This window comes from Centroberyx gerrardi, chromosome 12 (genome assembly GCF_048128805.1).
Source record: "Centroberyx gerrardi isolate f3 chromosome 12, fCenGer3.hap1.cur.20231027, whole genome shotgun sequence".
In the NCBI taxonomy this organism is placed as follows: Eukaryota; Metazoa; Chordata; class Actinopteri; order Beryciformes; family Berycidae; genus Centroberyx; species Centroberyx gerrardi.
Window position 1 is genome coordinate 28,819,019 of NC_136008.1, and position 17,804 is coordinate 28,836,822.

General features: G+C 41.9%; 1 protein-coding gene across 1 annotated transcript in view; it reads right to left on the reverse strand.

The window, feature by feature from the left end:
• Positions 1-17,804, reverse strand: part of tsnare1 (T-SNARE Domain Containing 1) — a 119,922-nt gene that overhangs the window by 51,158 nt on the left and 50,960 nt on the right. Inside the window, exons 7-9 of the mRNA XM_078287240.1 lie at positions 17,718-17,774; positions 12,949-13,104; positions 3,578-3,650 (exon numbers count right to left, since the gene is read on the reverse strand). Of these exons, the coding sequence (XP_078143366.1) occupies positions 3,578-3,650; positions 12,949-13,104; positions 17,718-17,774 (286 nt within the window). The remainder of the gene's footprint in view (positions 1-3,577; positions 3,651-12,948; positions 13,105-17,717; positions 17,775-17,804) is intronic.

Genomic DNA, 17,804 nt, shown 5'->3' on the forward strand with positions numbered 1-17,804 from the left:
GAATATTTTAATCACCCTGAAAAACAAAATTCATGTACTCTTTTGATGTGTACAAATGAACAAACGCCTCCCCAACTTCAGACAAGCAAATTAACTCCACCGCTGGAAAATTGCTGGTGTGTCAGAGTTTCTATCTGCCTGGTGAATAAACCTTGTTAACTATGTGTCTCTACTTACTGGATTTCTATACTATGTGCCCTTGCACAGTGTGTACAGGCCACTGTGAGCCATAAAAGCACTAATCCTTACTTCTTGAGGTCATTCATTTTGCTACAAACGCCTCCACAGCACAATTCACTATTATTCATATCCGCCATTCACTACACCGAGAAAGCCTTGTTCAAAAAAAGAGCCAAAGGCAATTTAAGTGCATCTCTTTTTAAAGGGGAAAGGTCCATTATTGTAAGATTGGACTTATACTGTGGTGTGATTCCATGACCTAACTGCAGTCTCTCACAGCTCCCTGCTTTCTCTCTCCATCCATCTATTTTGGGTGGGAGCAAACTGTCCTCCTCCACCTTCTGTGTCCAAATGCCATGTCGGTGGGGCTTTCAAATGCAAATAACAAAATGGTTGATACATTTATTACAGTGCAAGTTTCATAGATGCAATGGGACCTCGCACTCACAAATGGAAGAAATAACTTTAACTTTAATAACTTTTATTCTACATCTGACCAATAAAGTGAAATGTGCCGAATGTGGAAAAAGTGTAAATCGTTGATGATGGGTTAACTCATTTTCTACTATTTCAAGTTCTGTCTTTCATTTGTGAATGCAAGCTTCCATTGCATTTAGTCTTCACTGGATTTTTGGGCTTTATCTCCTGTATTTGCATGTCCAGCTACAGCACTTCATTCAGTCTGTGCTGTTTTTATCATGTTCAAGGTAAATGAAGGTTCTCCTCCCATTTCTATACAGTGAAACAATTTTGGAAATAGAATTAGGCCTACATTGTATGCCACGCCCCTCCAAAGGCCAGGTTTTTATTTATGTCAAAGTGAATGTAGTCCGAATGAAAGCACTTCTGGAAAACAAAAAATGCCATTTCTCCATAATGTGCATTATTCATTGTTCTAAATGTTAACCATCCTAATTATGAATAGAGCGCTGGAAAAAAACTGGGTATTACGCTTCCATTCTTGTAAAATTGGGGTAAGCCAGTCTGCGTTTGAAGACTGACTCTAAAGGGTATTTAAAGGGCATCTACATTAGCCTGATTGAAGGCAGCAGACAAAAGGACACTCTACAACAAAAAGGCAGCAATTAGCACAAGTTATTGCTCCCCATTCTATTCCAGAGAAGCTAATCACACACACACACACACACACACACACACACACACACACACACACACACACACAGACCTCGCTGTTTTGCACAGTCAAGCAGCAATGTGCATAAAAAAATTCTAGTGTAACTGTAAATCTATTATCTAAATCATCTCCCCTTAGGCTTTCTATATATAGGCTTCCTCTTGCCTATAGAGGGCTTTCAGGTGACATGCCACACTGGCGGCCATATTGGAGGACCTCAGCTCTTGGGCAACAGTGGCTGTGAAAAGCGAATTGCTTTTCTAAATGTACAGAAGTGAATAGACGCAGTTAATTTGCTGTTTTTGACTGGGAACGGATCATTTCATCACTGATACATCTGATTTTATGTTTATAGAATGTCAGCTTGTTAGCTAGCTAACCATAGTATCTGGTCAGCTAACCATCACTGTCTTGTTGACACATCTAATTTATACACTAGCTAACGTATCAAGTAGTAGCTGGTGTTTAAAGTGGCTAGTGTTTGCATACTTTAACATTGCTTTTCTAGCTCAATGAGCCTGCTGCTGGCTAGTTAGCTAGCTAACAGTTTGTTCAGGTTAACTGACTCATCTCAAGCTACAACTCAGAGTGTTTTGGAGTAGATACTAGGGTTGCGAGATGCCCGGTTTTCGACCGGACTGTCCAGTTTTCAGTTGCGTTGTCCGGGTCCGGTCAGAAGGCTCGACCAGTCGTTTAAATGTCCGGTCAAAATCATTCTGTAAATAATAATTCTAGCCCTGCCTATATTTCCCTGTCACGGGTGGTCTGTTGCTTTAACAAGCTAAAATCGCTTTGATAGGCTCATGACTACAGCAGGGGTAATTCCACCAATCACAAGTGACCATATCACCATCATGTGGGTGTGTTTTATTGCCGCATACCGCAAAGTTTTGAATGGGCTACGTTATCATCGAACCTATGTGATGGAGCGTCCGTCCGTCCGTCCGTCTGTCTGTCTGTGTCTCTCTGTCCGTCTGTCTGTCTGTCTCTCTCTCTCTCTCCTTTCTCGTTTGCGCCGGGATTTCCCCACACGTCGGATATTATAGTAAGTGACTAGTTTAGACATGCTTAGAGAAAGAATAAGCTCACTCCCCTCAATAAAAAAGAGCAAATAATTAATCATGACGGCGAGTGACATTTGTCATTGAAAATGCCTTGTTTGATCATTGTAATCTGCGTTTAAACTCTTATTAAATATGGCCAAAATATGTGCTTGGGTCACATGCCCACCTAATAGTAACATCAGGTTGCCTACCTGCAGTGTTTTGAGGGAATATACATATTTTACCTTTCAACAAATCAATAAGTAATTTAGAAAAATGTCAGCTGTAAGCTTTGTAGAAGACACTTACAGCTCAGTAAGATCAGCATGAGAAGAATCACATATTTGATTACACTTTTTTCTTCTTTTCTGTGATTTTTTTTATCGTCACTATAGGCTGTAGTTGGTTTACTGACAGTGCTTACTGTGCTCACTTTGATTTAGCTACACAGCATTGATATGACTGTAAGCGTTCCGCCTGAGGATGAGTGTGTTGACCAACTGTTTCCAAAGGTTATCAATGAATTCAATATCGGATAATTAACAGGCATATAAAGTATAATATTGTTGCTGAATGATAGGCTACTGACAAAACTCAATTGCTGATACTGATAAAAACTGAATAGGTTATTTGAGCTCTATATGCACCGCGCACGTGAACATGGACGCGAATGAATGTGCACGCGCACAATGTCAGGTTTTACCAAGATGAAAATCTGGCAACCCTAGTAGAGACTAGGGCTAAAGACAAGACAGTTAACAATCTTTCAGCTATCTCTCATTTTCTAGCCTGGTTGTTGTATATTTAGACATTATTTGTACACAGCCAATTCTCCAATGCACCTGCATGATGCAGCCAGACGTGGTTGACAGGAGATTTGTGACCCAACTGCAAAGCCTCTATATTTGGCCTATATCTGTGTGCTAAGTTTCATTCTTTTTGCCAAGTATGCGTCACTGCAGGGTCTGGGTGGTGGTTTATAGATATCAGGGTGTTCATATGGATTGACACAAACAGGTCACTGTGTGTGTAAACCCATCGCATTTTGCTTCTCATCAAAGCATCTAACAGCGTATTAGCAAGGACTAGGTTAAAAAGTTTTCTAGCTTGTGATAAATGAAGCGCATCAAATTAAAACTTGGTTGCAAAGGTTATCTTTGTTAATTGACTCAGGGACAACAATGTAAACAATATTAAACACACACACACACTGTCTTACCTATTGAATCTCCTTGTTCATGGACCATGCTGGCCAGATCCCTCATGATTTGACTGACGTCCAGCATGTCTCTCTATGGAGAAAACAGACAGCGATTGTTAATCACACACTACTTTTCCAGTCATGGACTGTCTGATATCGGCCACTGGCTTAATCATAGATCCATCTAGTGTCTAGTCCTGATGCCCTGGAATGGATAAACATATTGCAATCCTTTATGAAAATTAGGAACACATATAATGACAAATTTAATGGATTTTTGTTGGCAGTATACACAGATGAATCATACACGCTGGGTGGTTTGCTTGACTAAAAGTTAAAAAGCAGTTCAGAGTTTTTGTTAAATTATTTCTCTGTCAGGGCACAGAATGAACCAGTGCAGCTATGGTTGACCGGAGCTAATTCTCCAAGCTTTGAATCTGCTCTCAATGTTTCAGCTCAAAGCAATATGGAGGCTTATAAAACCTCTGTCTATCTCCCTCTCACAGGTCCCCCCTTTCCTCCATTATGGCGCCATGCAATCACAGCTGCGTTTGTGTAGCCTAACCCACTGGGCCATCCATCACAGGTGGCGGAGATTGCTGTGGAAACTGGCAGCCATCCTGGCTCTTGGCAAACACCATTTGGATGGAGCCAAAATGGCCCCTGGCAAACCTCATGATGCTAAACACTTTTTTTGCATTCATCTGTGGGCAACTCTGTCCATCATGCCGTAATAGAATAACAAATTTATTTTACCTGGCAAAGCATTGGGCAATCGGGACTCATTTCATCATAATGACAGAACAGTGTGTAACCAATTTAGGAAAGAGTGTGTGGAAGTGACTAGAGAGAGAGAGGGGGAGAGGGAGAGAGAGAGATGTGATGGGCCGAGTTGGGACCCCTGCCTGAGGGCCGAGAGGGTGGGCAGGCTTGGGGCCAAAAGTGTGCCCTTTTCCATATTTCATAGGGTTTATATTCTGCTCATGGCCACTCTACCCGCCCTGGGCTACTAGCATGGAGCTAGGAACCAGGCTCTGAGTTTTCCATTATGTCTCCAACAAGAGCTTTTCTTATCACCCAGTGCAACCATATCTACATTCCTCTTAGATGGGAGATACTCTAGCCTCAATGTAAACCTGACTGGGATCTCAGGGATCTCAGGGAAAGTGATGGTAAAGTCCTGGAAGTGCAGAAGCGTCCTTCAACAAGACTGAAAATATCTGCCAACCACAGGGGGCGCCGCTCTGTGGCTGATCCTGAGCTGACGTCCCTGTGGAGGGAGGCAGGCAAAAAAACAATGAATTTCCCCCACGAGGATCAATAGGGTATCGCAGAAGTTTTCACATATTCCCCGCTGCTCATGAAGGTAACCATGGAGTCAGACATGTCCTCCATGCCAAAGCTCACCTCTGTTGGACTTCTGACACCTCCTGTCAATCCCGCTGCTGTTGTTATTGTGTATTACCGATGAAAAGAACGCACTCGAACAAATGGAAGGCGCTGAGGGTCTGTATATTTTCATACGACTAAAATGTCAGGCGGCGATTCAGACATCTGTTCCATCTGACACAGAGGCCACTGCGGAGACAGCAAAAACACAATTAAACTTGAGGCCAAGATAAAAAGCCACAAAAACAAGCCCGCCAGCAGCATCTGATTGACACCTCAGTCACCAGCGCTGTTTGCCTTGTGTTTTCCCGAGCCATACAGAATCTGTCTGATGCTGGCAGATGTGAACACTTCTGCGGGTCGATCCAAAGCTTTGCAACCTGCAGATTGTCTGATAGAGAAGGGAGCGCAGAGCGAGAATGTGGCTCCTCTTTCTTGTATGCATCTCTCTTCATTGTGTTCTCTGAATCTCGTAGATAGCTCTTTATCCCTCTCTACAATACACAGAAATCAGCTGCGGGCATCCCCTGTGTGATGGAACTTTCTTTTTCTGCTTGTGTCTCGAAAGTCATAGTTTAACTCTATAAAAAGCAGAGTAAAATGTCGCTATAAAAAGGTAGGCACGGTTTTGATTCTCTTAAAAGATTCTCCTTGAACATGAGGAATTTGAGATACCGCATACAAGTTTCATGCAATGATGTATTCAGTTCATAGAGAGACCAGCAGGATACACGCTAATACCTCTGTCAGTCTTATAATGCAGAGTTGTTGGTGAGGCAAATGGCCATATGTGGAAATCACTTCTTGTGCCTGCAGAGGGAACTGTGGCACAGGGAAGCACTTTCTATCAGCCTCTTTCAGGTGAATTGGCTTCAATAATAGGAGCTGATTAAGTATGCAGCTCAGCCATGAGGAAGGAGGAGCCGCCACATGGCTCAGAGCTCTGATAGACAGCGCAACCCCCTGCAGAGGTGTCTGGGAGATTCAAGGCGTTTCTCACACACGGTTCCTTTAGAGAAGTTATGTGGAGTGGCTTCCCACTTAGTTTGGTTCTTTTGGCCGTATCACGGACTGTGATCTGACCGTGATCCAGCCTAACTGGAGGAAACACACTGTAAATCATGGGCTAAGGATGTGTTTTGTGTAGAGTATACCCTATCTTTTATAGTTTTGTTGGAGGCAGCATGTACTATTCTTCAAATCAAGTGAAGCAACACATTGTTTTCCAGATGGAGTCTTGAAACACGTTCAAACTCATCATTCTACGTACTGACATACCACAGATTGGTATGTGACCTGAAGAATGACAGCAAGTGCTATCATCTACAAACCCAGCTGATGCTGATGCTCCATGTTTCTTTACCCTGGAAGAAAATCCTTTTCTGCACCTGATGTAGTTTGATAGTGTGCAGCTATAAAGGAATGATGTAGTTTGATGGTGTGAAGCTATGGAGGAGTGAAGTGTCTCGATCTGACTGACTGACCTGACCTGGCGCTGTGGTAACAACAGTACCATGAAAGTGCTACGAAGACAGATGAGAATTGAGAAACACATTTTAAATGTGTCTTAGAGGGTCAGGGCAAAGTTGTTGCGTTTCTCTGTTTTGACGGTTGCAGCATCTCAGGTGTAGACGGGTTTAGGGAGCACACCAACCAGCTCTGTCATGTCAATTGTGATTTGGCAGTGCACAGTGACGTATCCACTCTCCACAGGCACATTAGTCATCATCTGCTGTCAACGCTTGTCATTTCAAGTCCCTTCTGTTCCCACTGCATACTGGCAAATCCATAGCCTGTAAGGGGGAAACGATTTCTTTACCATGTGCAGTTCAGCGCAACTCTGTGCTCCCAATCAAACCTGAATTTAGATCTGTCTGCAGTCTTAGATGAATTAAAGCTGCGCTAGGCCAGATTTTTATGTAAAAATACAGACCTCTTATCAGCCTAAATCCCAAAGTGTGGCTATGTCCCATCCCCACTAATTGAGACGCCATAGGTTCACCCTATATGTCCAAATTAAATTCTGGTGTCGGTATGGTTACTGGTGAGAAATCTTCTCCACACGGGAAGGGACGAATTGAAACTTAAGTGTGAAATCCAAAGCACTCTGTCCAGAGAAAGATGCATTCACCAACGATGGCTGATCCTCTTCACCACCTCCACCCCCACAGGATACTAAGAAGACAACATTTGGGTCTCAAAAGTGCCCAGTTTACTGCTGTAACTTTACATGATTTCTGGATAATGAAGTCCTTCAAACTTTTACAAATTCAAACACCCTAGATGGCAAATTTTCTTTGTGTCACCATAAGAAGAGAGAGACCTGTTGGCTTTGCCATTTGATTTAAAAAAGTAACATATGACTTCACATGTTTCAATTTAAGTATTCATGGACAGACTTCTACCCCACTTTTGTGTTTGGTAATGTTCTATTGATACCTGGCACACTTTTCATCTTTGAGGTCTTATCCACTTATTTTGTACACCTAGCTTCTACCAGGCAGGCACCCATTTTGCCCACAGAACAGCTTGAAGTCTTCAAGGCATGGATTCAACAAGGTGATAGAAACGTCTCGCAGTTGCTGCAGATTTCTCAGCACATTCGGCACACGCTGTGAACATCCTGACCCACCTCATTCACTGTCATGTTCCCGAACCATCTTTATCCAGTTGGAAGTCTCCATTTAACAAAAGGTAGACTGTGGCCGTGAATGGATGCACCTGATCAGCAACAATCTTTGGGTTTGCTGTGGTGTTCAAATGATGATCAGTTGGTACTAATGTGTGCCAAGAAAGTATTCCCCACACACCACCACCAGCCTGTGCTGTTGACACCAGGCTGAATGGATCCAGGGATTCATGCTGTTTATCTGCCATCAGCATGTCAAAACAAAAAATTCATCAGACCAGGCAATGTTTTGCCACTTTTCAATCATCCAGTTTTTGTGATCATGTGACCACTGTATCTTCACCTTCTTGTTTTTAGCTAAGCATTGTCTTCTGCTGCTGTAGTCCATCCGATTCAATGTGGTTCTTCTACACACCACTGTTGTACTCAACTGATATTTACTGTTAGCTTGAACCAGTCTTGCCATTTCCCCTGACCTCTCTCATAACAAGGTATTTTGGATGACTGGATGGTTTTTGGTTATAGCATCATTCTTGGTCAAATCTAGACACTGTAGTGCCAAAAATCCCATGAGGCATCAACGATCATACCCCATTCAAAGTAGCTTAAATCAGTGTTTAGTTGAATAGTAACTGAACCTCTCTACCATGCCTGCATCCTTTATACTAATAATAAACTGTATTCATTGTAGAGATTATTAAAAACATATGGGATGGAGGTATGGAAAGATATGGATGATGAAAGTGGCCTGGACAGACAGAGGGATAAAGAAGTTTATCTGCTGTTCTCTCTCATGCTCACTCATTCTCACTTCCCCTCTCTCCCTCTCACCCTCTCTCTTTGATAAGTATGTTTAATGCTGATATGAAATTCTCTCCACATCTCCCACCCGAGCCCAAAGGCATCGGGCAACAGGACACAGTGTCACTGCCACAGCAGAAAAACTGTTAAGCAGATTTACTTGCACGCTTACTGGTGAGAAAAGGGGGGGGGAGGAAAAACGATGACATTTTCCCCACACCGGCTGCAAGGGGCTTCAGCATGAGACGTCTCTTTTTTGCCCTTGCTGAATAAATGGTTTATAAATGTAAAATCATGTTTCCTCGCCGGCGGTAGCCCAAGGACCTAACACCCCTGAATACACTAGCGCAATGCCAAGAGCAGGGCCTGAAGGGCAGCGAGGAGACAGAGCTGACAATATTAGCAAGGGTTACAGATTGCTGAGGTTCAACCTGCTTCCTCTTTTAAACTACGATTTCCTAATAACAAGGATGGAAGTAAATATATTTCATTCACCCTCTGTACTGTAATTAAATAGCTATTTTGTGTACTTATTAGAGAACAAATTTCATAGGCTCTCTGTAGGCATTACATCAGAAACCGACCAAGTCAACTTTGCTCGAGTCCCAAGTCAGTTTCAAGTCTTGAGGCACAAGTCTCAAGTCAAGTCCCAAGTCTGAATGTAGATTACCAAGTCAAGTTCAAGTCAAGTCCATGTCATTAATGTCAAGTCTCAAGTCTAAATGTAGAACAGCAAGTCAGAACAAATCAAGAGCCCAGTATCAATTTAATATCTTAAAGAAAACTAAATATCTAGGACTTTTCAATGCAATATGGTTTTAATAGAATAAAAACTTGGTAAGAGCATCATGAGTTTGATTTCTATAATCAGTTTCAACTTCAATAAATTCAATCATTCCATACAAATTCAGAAAACAGAATTTAAATTCAGTCGTCTGCTGGAACAAATCTCATCACTTTCAATCTAAGTCATTTACACAAACACAAGATCTCAAGTCAAGACTTTAGAAACCTTTTCAAGTCATCAAAGTACAAGTCAGAGTCAAGTCCCAAGTCACCAGAACCCAAGTCAAGTCAAGTCTCAAGCAATTACAATTGTGACTGTCTGACTCGAGTCCCCACCTCTGGAAACTGGACAATCATAAATTGGCCGACTGTGACGTCATTAGCAGTGAACAGTCAGTCAGTTAGAGAAAAGAGTAATCTTGCTTTACTTTATTTATACACTTGATTATTATTATTTTTTTCAGTTAAAAGAACCTAGTTTTAAATTTCTGTTCTCTTGTCCTTTTTGCATTGCATGGTAAAGACCATATGTAATAATGTTCTCTAAAACAAAATAACTTGATAATTCTGAAGACATTTTAAATGAGCTACCTTTTACTTTTACTTAAGTAGATTTGTACACCAGTATAGAATTACCTCTACTTCAGTAAAATTTCAGCAAAGTAGCAGTGCAGGATATTTTAGTACTCTTTCCACGCCTGCCTCATACTGAATCTAATTTGTGCATGTTTAATAACTTAAATACTGTGCCCATTATTTTCTCTCAATGCATTATATTTTTGGCGTAATGACACAAACTGTGAGAGAAAATTTACTGTGCGGATAGTGTCACTCATTAGTAGGAACCTGAAACCTTCATTAGCAAGCCTTAGTAGCTTATCAAGTTTGCTTTTTAATATCAGTGTTTGTATTTCACCCAACACTGACATTCTCATTATCTTGAGAAAGCCAGCAAGCAACTGTGATCTGCCATCATACTGTTTGCTGCAGTGTGTGCTGCAGAGGGACGAATCAATATGGTTTTGATTGGCGTGGTTAATAACAAAATGCTTTTGCTAATAAACCGCTGTCTCTGAGATCTTTTCCGCTGCTGGCGTAATAGTCCGCTGTTTGTTTACTGGAACTACTTGTCTTGCGGTGTTTCCCACTGTACCCGTCTTCACTCAAGGGTAAACCAGCTAGATATACTGTCCTGAGGATACATTGGTAGGATAGACACGCTTCGCTGTGGGGTTTTTTCTCTTTCCTCTGGGCCAGGTGTTGTATTCAGATTCCCCTTGAAAGCTGTCCTCTGTTATGCCCTGAGCTTTTCTTTTTTTATGAATTCATTTTTGATGAAATGATCTCCTGTGCCAAAGCATATAAGGTGCAGCTGGGGAGGTGACAGTCTAGGGAGGGTTGGGAGGGGAGGAGTAGGAGGCGGAATGTGCTGCAAAGGCTGGATACTAATATTCTGACTCCTGCCTCTTGTCAGAACATGTAGAATAATATAATGCTACTCAAGGACAATACGTCTAAATTCAATTACCTGTCCCAGGGGGAGCTCAAAGCGGTCGTGGACCGGTCCTGGAGAGGACTGTGGCAAAACACGGCAATCCTGGTGTGTGTGTAGTGTAGAAAGGCTTTGTAACCTCTGTATCCCCCATGGACTGCTGTTACTTACAGTCACTGCACCATGACTCGCCTCCCCAGATGCAGCCAGGAAGCCGTGGCTGAGTTCACACACACACATAACGGTCTCTGAGGAGGGCTAAACTAACCTCAGAACCAGATCAAGCCATTTCCAGAGAAAGGAGTTGATAGCGAGGACGGACGCCGGAGTCTCTCGGTCCTCGGGGAGAGGCGGGGGGAGCAAGGAGTATCGAGACTCCTACGCTGATTTAGTTGAATGGAGTCGCCGGGACGGAGGGATGAGGGGGGGATGTTTGGATGGCGAGGAGGGGGATAAAGACGCGAAAAAGCACATTGTCAGATACTATCACTCTCCCCAAAGGAACGTCAAGCCCCCTCAGCACCTGCCTGAGCACTGACTATGACATTTATCCATGCCGCTATGACTAAAGCACAGGCCAGACGACCCTGTCTGAACACCAATCATCTGACTCGCTCCCCATCTCGGCGGCAGCGCTGAAAATGAAGCTGTCATTCGCGCAGGGGCTTTTTCACTCCATGACACTCTGTAGGGAGAGATTGATGCTCTTCCCTTTTCACTCCTATTCTGCATGGCTCCTATGGCCGGATTCGCTTATTTGAGCATTGATGAAGTTCAGACAGCTCCGAGGTACATCTTCATTATGCCGCGAAGCGCTCCTAAAACATAATTATTAGTCTTCAAACTGCTGGATGGCAAACTCCAGCCAAAGCTGGACTGTACAGCTTGTCATTTTAAAAGCAGACTGCGGCGCCATGTGTCACGCGTCTGTCGGCTTTGATTTAGCCATATGGTTCTAAGATGGCTGATAAAGTTTACGACGCGTCTTCAAAAGTTTCATCAACAGATTCCACGCGAGTAGAGTGGCACCTTCAATAAACCCAACCATCAGGGGATGTCGTTCAAGACAACACACATCAAAACCACTTTGAAATGGGACTCATCTTGGTCATCTGCAGCGGACTGACCCTGCCAATAAGAGGGCCGTCATCTGAAGTCTCATCTGGCTCGCATTAGAGATACCTGGCTTGAGACGGATATGATTTTACAGTATCGAACAGAATGATGTGTTCTTAGACACTGACTTCCCAAGTAAGTCTAGAAACATTATGATTCCATGCACACTTTACCCAGGTAAAGGAACAAACAAGTCTATATAAGCACCTTAGTAATTGGGTACCATTCAATATCCTGCAGCAGCATGAGGGTACTGTGACAAAATACTAATAAGCTTTTCAAAGTGGGAGAGGGAGACAGAGCCTGTCTGAGTTTCTAGTTACTAACTTGGCATGTGTAGGCCTCTTGGGAAGCAATATTTGAGGGAAACAAATCTCTAGTTTTTTATTTGAAAAGTATATTAAATTCAAGTTTTTGGATCTCAAACGCCTGACTGTTTTGTGGGGATATGGGATATTTGTTGTTTACATGGGACGAAGGGAGAATTAGATAGTATACAGATAAGCAGAACTTTGCTGGTTTGATAGCCCAGACTGGCTGGGAAAATGTTGGTGGGGAATGTGAATGAGTAACAAATACTGCCGAGGTTCCCTTGAGTAACTGCTCCAGTGACCTTATTCACACAGTGGCCATTTTGAATAAGAGTGGGAAACAGGTTTCTCACTGAAAAACATATCAGAAACAAAGAATCCGGAGGGACATGGGTTCACATTTTAATATATTTGACCCATTATCGCTAGCTTTCAGAGTCTAGTGTAGTAGCGATTAGTTAATTAGTTAATAGCTGGTATAGCTAGTAGCTTACTAACTAGTAAGCTAGCTAACTAACTTCCCTGCTAAATTCAAGCAGTCATTGTGTTTTTTGTTCATGTTAGTTAATCCTAGTTAATTAACCGTCTATTTGAAGTCACTAGTTTTATATATATGGCAATTTTTCAGGTAGAGTTTCCCACCTCAAGTGTTCAAAATGGCCACCGTGTGAATAAGGTCAATAGACTGTGGTTTTACTGGGCAGCTCCCAGTGTGAATGTGTGGAACTGTATGAATGTGAAGCAGGGAGTTGTACAAAAATAACGACAAAATGCTATTATGGCAAGCTGCATGTCAGAGTTCAATAGCTCAGGTGACACAATGTGTTGACGTATGAAGCTGATCTGACGTAGATAGTGTTCTTACTTCGATCTGCAGCAGGGCCTCCTCTCTCTGGCGCAGCACCTCCACATCCTCCTCGCTGATCTCAGACAGGAAGGCCTGAGCTTCCCCCTCTGAGCTTACTGCTTCTCCAAATAGAGGACCCTCCTCGCTCTGCTCAGTAAAGGGTGTCTGGGGACTCTGTAGGTTCACACGCACACGCACACAAATACATTGGATTAGATAATAGATCAAATGAAACTTAAACAAGAAAAGCTACATTTCCTAGAGAAAACATGTGGGCTAGGGCTGTAAACAACTGGAGAAGTAGCATTACTATTAGTAGAACTAGTAGTAGTAGTAATAGTAGCAGCAGTAGCAGTAGTAGCAGAAGTGGTGGTAGCAGTAGAGATAGCAGTGGTAGTAGCAGCAGCAGTAGTAGTAGCAGTAGTAATAGTAGTACTAGTAGTAGTAGTAGTAATGGTAGCAGTAGTAGCAGTAGCAGTAGTAGAAGTAGTAATAGCAGTATCAGTCGTAGTAGTAGTAGTAGAAGTAGCATCAGTAGTAGTAGCAGCAGTAGTAGTAGTAGTAGTAATAGTACTAGTAGTAGTAGTACTAATAGTAGTAGAAGTAGTAGTAGAGACAGCAGCAGCAGCAGTAGTTGTAGTCGTAGTCGTAGTAGCAGTAGTAGTAGTAGTAGCAGTAGTAGTAGTAGTAGTGGTAGTTTTGGATTACATTTAGATCACATGTTTGTAGTCACATCAGTTGAGAAGCATAAACCTTCCAGATAAAGTCACTTCAGATGTTACTGTTGGCTGACACTGGGGTTGTTTGGGCATAAAACATTGTACAGTCTGCGCATACTTGCACACACGTGGTGCATGTTACATATAGAAATAGAAATACATGTTACATATGCAAACATAAGCGGGGAAAAGGAGAAGAGAAAGAGTCAGTGAGGCTTGGCTGACTTTTTTTGCATTGCTAATGCATTCCACCTTTCTGTGGCTGACTGCACAGATAATTCATGGTAGAGGGCTGGTATGGGTCAGAGCACAGGGACCAACCCAGGCTGAGTCACACTGCTCTGTCGACTGGCCACGATCTGACTCATCACTCCTCAGCAAACTCTTCAACATCACGCTCACTCCTCCACATACATCTCCACCACGAAACTACACAATACATTTTGTATTTCACACAGATGGTAAAGACTCCCAAGACTATCGTTCTGACACGTCATCCACAAGTTTAGATGCTGCAAAAAAAGTTTATGCAGTTTCCGGTACAGAACAGTAGCTCTCACTCCAGTTAGCTCTATGGAGGTGTGGGTGGAAAACTATCACTAACAAAGTGCAGTATGATCTGCAAATGTTTATTGTGGAATTGCATATGTATGGCATTGATGAAACCTCAAGGCAACTATCTTTATTTGCTCTCCACACATTGAAATACGCTGTTCTTCCACCTGATCTACAGCAGAGACAATACATATTATTCTGTTTCAACAATTAGTAGTAGTAGTAGTAGTAGTAGCAGCAGTAGGCCTAGTAGTAGCAGCATTAGTAGTAGTAGCAGTAGCGGTAGTAACATAGGCTAGTAGTAGCAGTAGTAACAATAGTAGCAGTAGTAGTAGCAGTAGCAGTAGTAGTTTACTACTACTGCTACTACTAGGCTACTATCTACTGCTGCTAATGCTACTACTACTACTGCTGCTACTGCTACTACTACTGCTACTACTAGGTTACTGCTACTGCTGCTACTACTACTACTACTGCTACTGCTACTACTAGGCTACTACTACTACTACTGCTACTACTACTGCCTTGAATAATACTTTGTTGGGGAGAGCACAGACCAAAAACGATGATGAGGTCTGTCCTGGATCCTTGCCCTGGAGTTTTGTTGCTCTAAAAAAACGAATGATGATTTTTCATGAATCATCCATACTGTAAATGCGTTCCTTTTCAATATGCTCACTGATCAGTGAACTTAGTGCTTGGAGTTGAAGGTAGGCACAGTTACATAATCTGTCCTCTAGCTTGCCGTCCCTAAAGCTCTTTATTTCTAAAGCTAGCAGTATAAAAGACCTTGATGATATTCCTTCTGAGGGATATAAAACCTTAATACATACGACACTCCACTCTTTAAAAAAAGAAAAGAAAAACGATGGCTTTTTAGAGTGTTTTGTGAGCAAATGGTGCTTCATAGAATTGTTCCTATCAAACCAGTTGAACCTCTAAATGATTTCCCACTGCCATTTGAAGACTGATTAATGGTTACATGGCACTTAGTGGTTTAATAGAGAACCAAGTGGTTGTTCAGTCATTCAGTTAGACAGTATGATGGCGTAGTGGTTCGGGAGTCCGTCCTTCAACCAGAGGACCCGAGTCTAAACCCCCACCCTGCTGAAGTGTCCTTGAGCAAGACACCGGCACCCTACCAGTTCGATGGGGTGCCGCTGAGACAATGACTGTACACAAGATACTTCAAAAGAATCATAGAGATATCAGCCTGCAACTGCCTCACTTAGGAAGTACACTTTCATTTCTATCTCTAGATGAGCTGAAGGAGCGTATTCATCTCAGGCTTCATCGAGTCTTTGATTGGGATCTCAGTGTGGTTACTCACAAAGAGTCTATGAATACAACCAATAAAAAAACCAGAAAGGAAATATTAAAAATAAAAATCTCCGGCGCCCTTTGAAGTCATGAAAATGTGAAATTATCGGCAATGCACGATGAGAGGTGAACCTCCAGGAGAAATTGCTAATCTTCAATCTTCAATCTTTCAATCTTCTCTGACTAATAGCAACTGAATGAGAGTATTGTTGTTTTCAGCTGGTCTAAGAACGCATTTTATTTGATTATTAGTGGCAGATGACTTGACAGGACCCGCTGTAGGATTTGGTGAGGAGAATTACAGGTTCACAAAGAAGCATAAAAAAGGGTTAATATGCTTCATGTACATAAAATTCACTGTATCATCTAACCTTAAGGACACTGAACAAATTATTCTACAACTGTAGGTAATTCTCTGTCATGTATTTCAATCAGTTTTTTCAATCACTACCAGGTGAATTGAGGATGAGTAACACCGTCAAACCATATCTGACTCACTCTGTTTTATTTTTATTATTGTACTATTGTACTGAAATAAATAGGGATCATCTCATCATTTCATTGTCTGAGACTCTAGGAGGACCTGGAGGGATGACAGGAATTTGACAGGTTTTGATTTCATGTTCTCATGGAGGCAGCAGATGGAATGAGAACACAAACGGAGGTATATTTATTCTCTATACAAAGTACTGTATTGTCTCTCGGACCGAAATCTGAGAATATTTTTATTGTTAGGTATGATTTTGTCCAGAATTCCATAACTATCTGCAGAGCAGGTTGAGAGATAACAGTGAAACTATGATCAAAACAGTCATTCTTCTACATTCTCTAATTGTGTTAACTTCTTGTAAATTAAATAATGGTGATGTATAACAATTCATCAATTTGCTGGGGACCCCCTGGAAACCCCAGACCCCACGTTGATAATCAGATACCATGTTGGTAAGAATGGTAAGAATGGTACTCAATGAACGTTATTAAAGATCAGCGTAAAGGCATATGATTTAAAGCATAATTTTAAAGGGGCATTATGTAATCTATGACCTGTATGCGTGACCAGGAAGAAGGGCAACAGCATGGAGTGTCATCTGCTGAACAAGGCTTTGTAGCCTTTACAGTTGAACTGACCGTTGGTCACTCGCTTGTAGCAGCGCCCTGCATCGCTGAGCAGTGGAAAGTGCCAGTAGGTGGGTGGGTGGATAGGGATGTGGGTGAAACTCCAGTGGGTGGGGAGTTTCTGTTCCACAACAGACTACAGCCTGGAAAGTGAGTTTTGAAAGCCAGAAATCACACCACCTGGCTCAGTAATTATGAGTCATCGGTAATGATCATAGATATATTATGGTCATTTAGTGTTATGGAACAACAAAACCTTTAACTGTTGCATATGTTTATATAACCCTATTTGCTATATTGCATGTCATGTATATTCATAAATTCACTAAAATCATTCCCTATCGTTACATAATGCACATGTACTGATACTTTCCATAATGGTTCAACTATTTCATATCGCACACATATTGATCTTTTTATATTTCTACATTTTTTTCAACAATCTTATTTACGTAGCACATATTTCATATTCGGTAATCCATATTTAAACAAGAAATTGATGCTGAAATTGATGCTGTAAGTAAGTGGTTTATGTACAGTATGTAGTTTATATAACCCCACAATTGTTATAACTATTTTTGTATTGTTTTTATTGTTTACATTCTATTTTTATATCTATATTCACTTTTTTTCTTCCCGTGCGACTGCAACGTTCCAATTTCCCCACAGGGATCAATATGTTTAATTTTAATTTCATTTTGGTAATCAATAATTAGGATTCATTCACATGCAGTGTTGTATATTAACGTATAAATCGGCTTTGATTCATTAAAACAATGTCTCTGTTTTTCTAGAACTACAGCATAGTGAAAACGACTTGGCATATCTTGCTAGAAACCAAAATTTACACTCAAACAGATTATAAAACCCTGAAATTTCATCGCCGTGGCAATATTGAAGATGCGTGTGCGATGAATGAGTCCACTGTAATATAAGTGGAGTGGGGAAGACTAGATGGAGCTTCAAAGGAGCCCTTGTGAGGATGCAATCAAACACAGAAAGGCCGTCTTATCATGCTGCTCTTTTATGAGCGACGGCGGAACAAAGGCCAGACTCTCACCCTCCATATCAACTCACCTTCTTCTTGTCTTTCTGCGCGGGGGGGAGCAAGGCCCTCGAGCGCTCCGCAATTTTCTGAAAGAGGGAGAAATGAAGAGAGGGGGC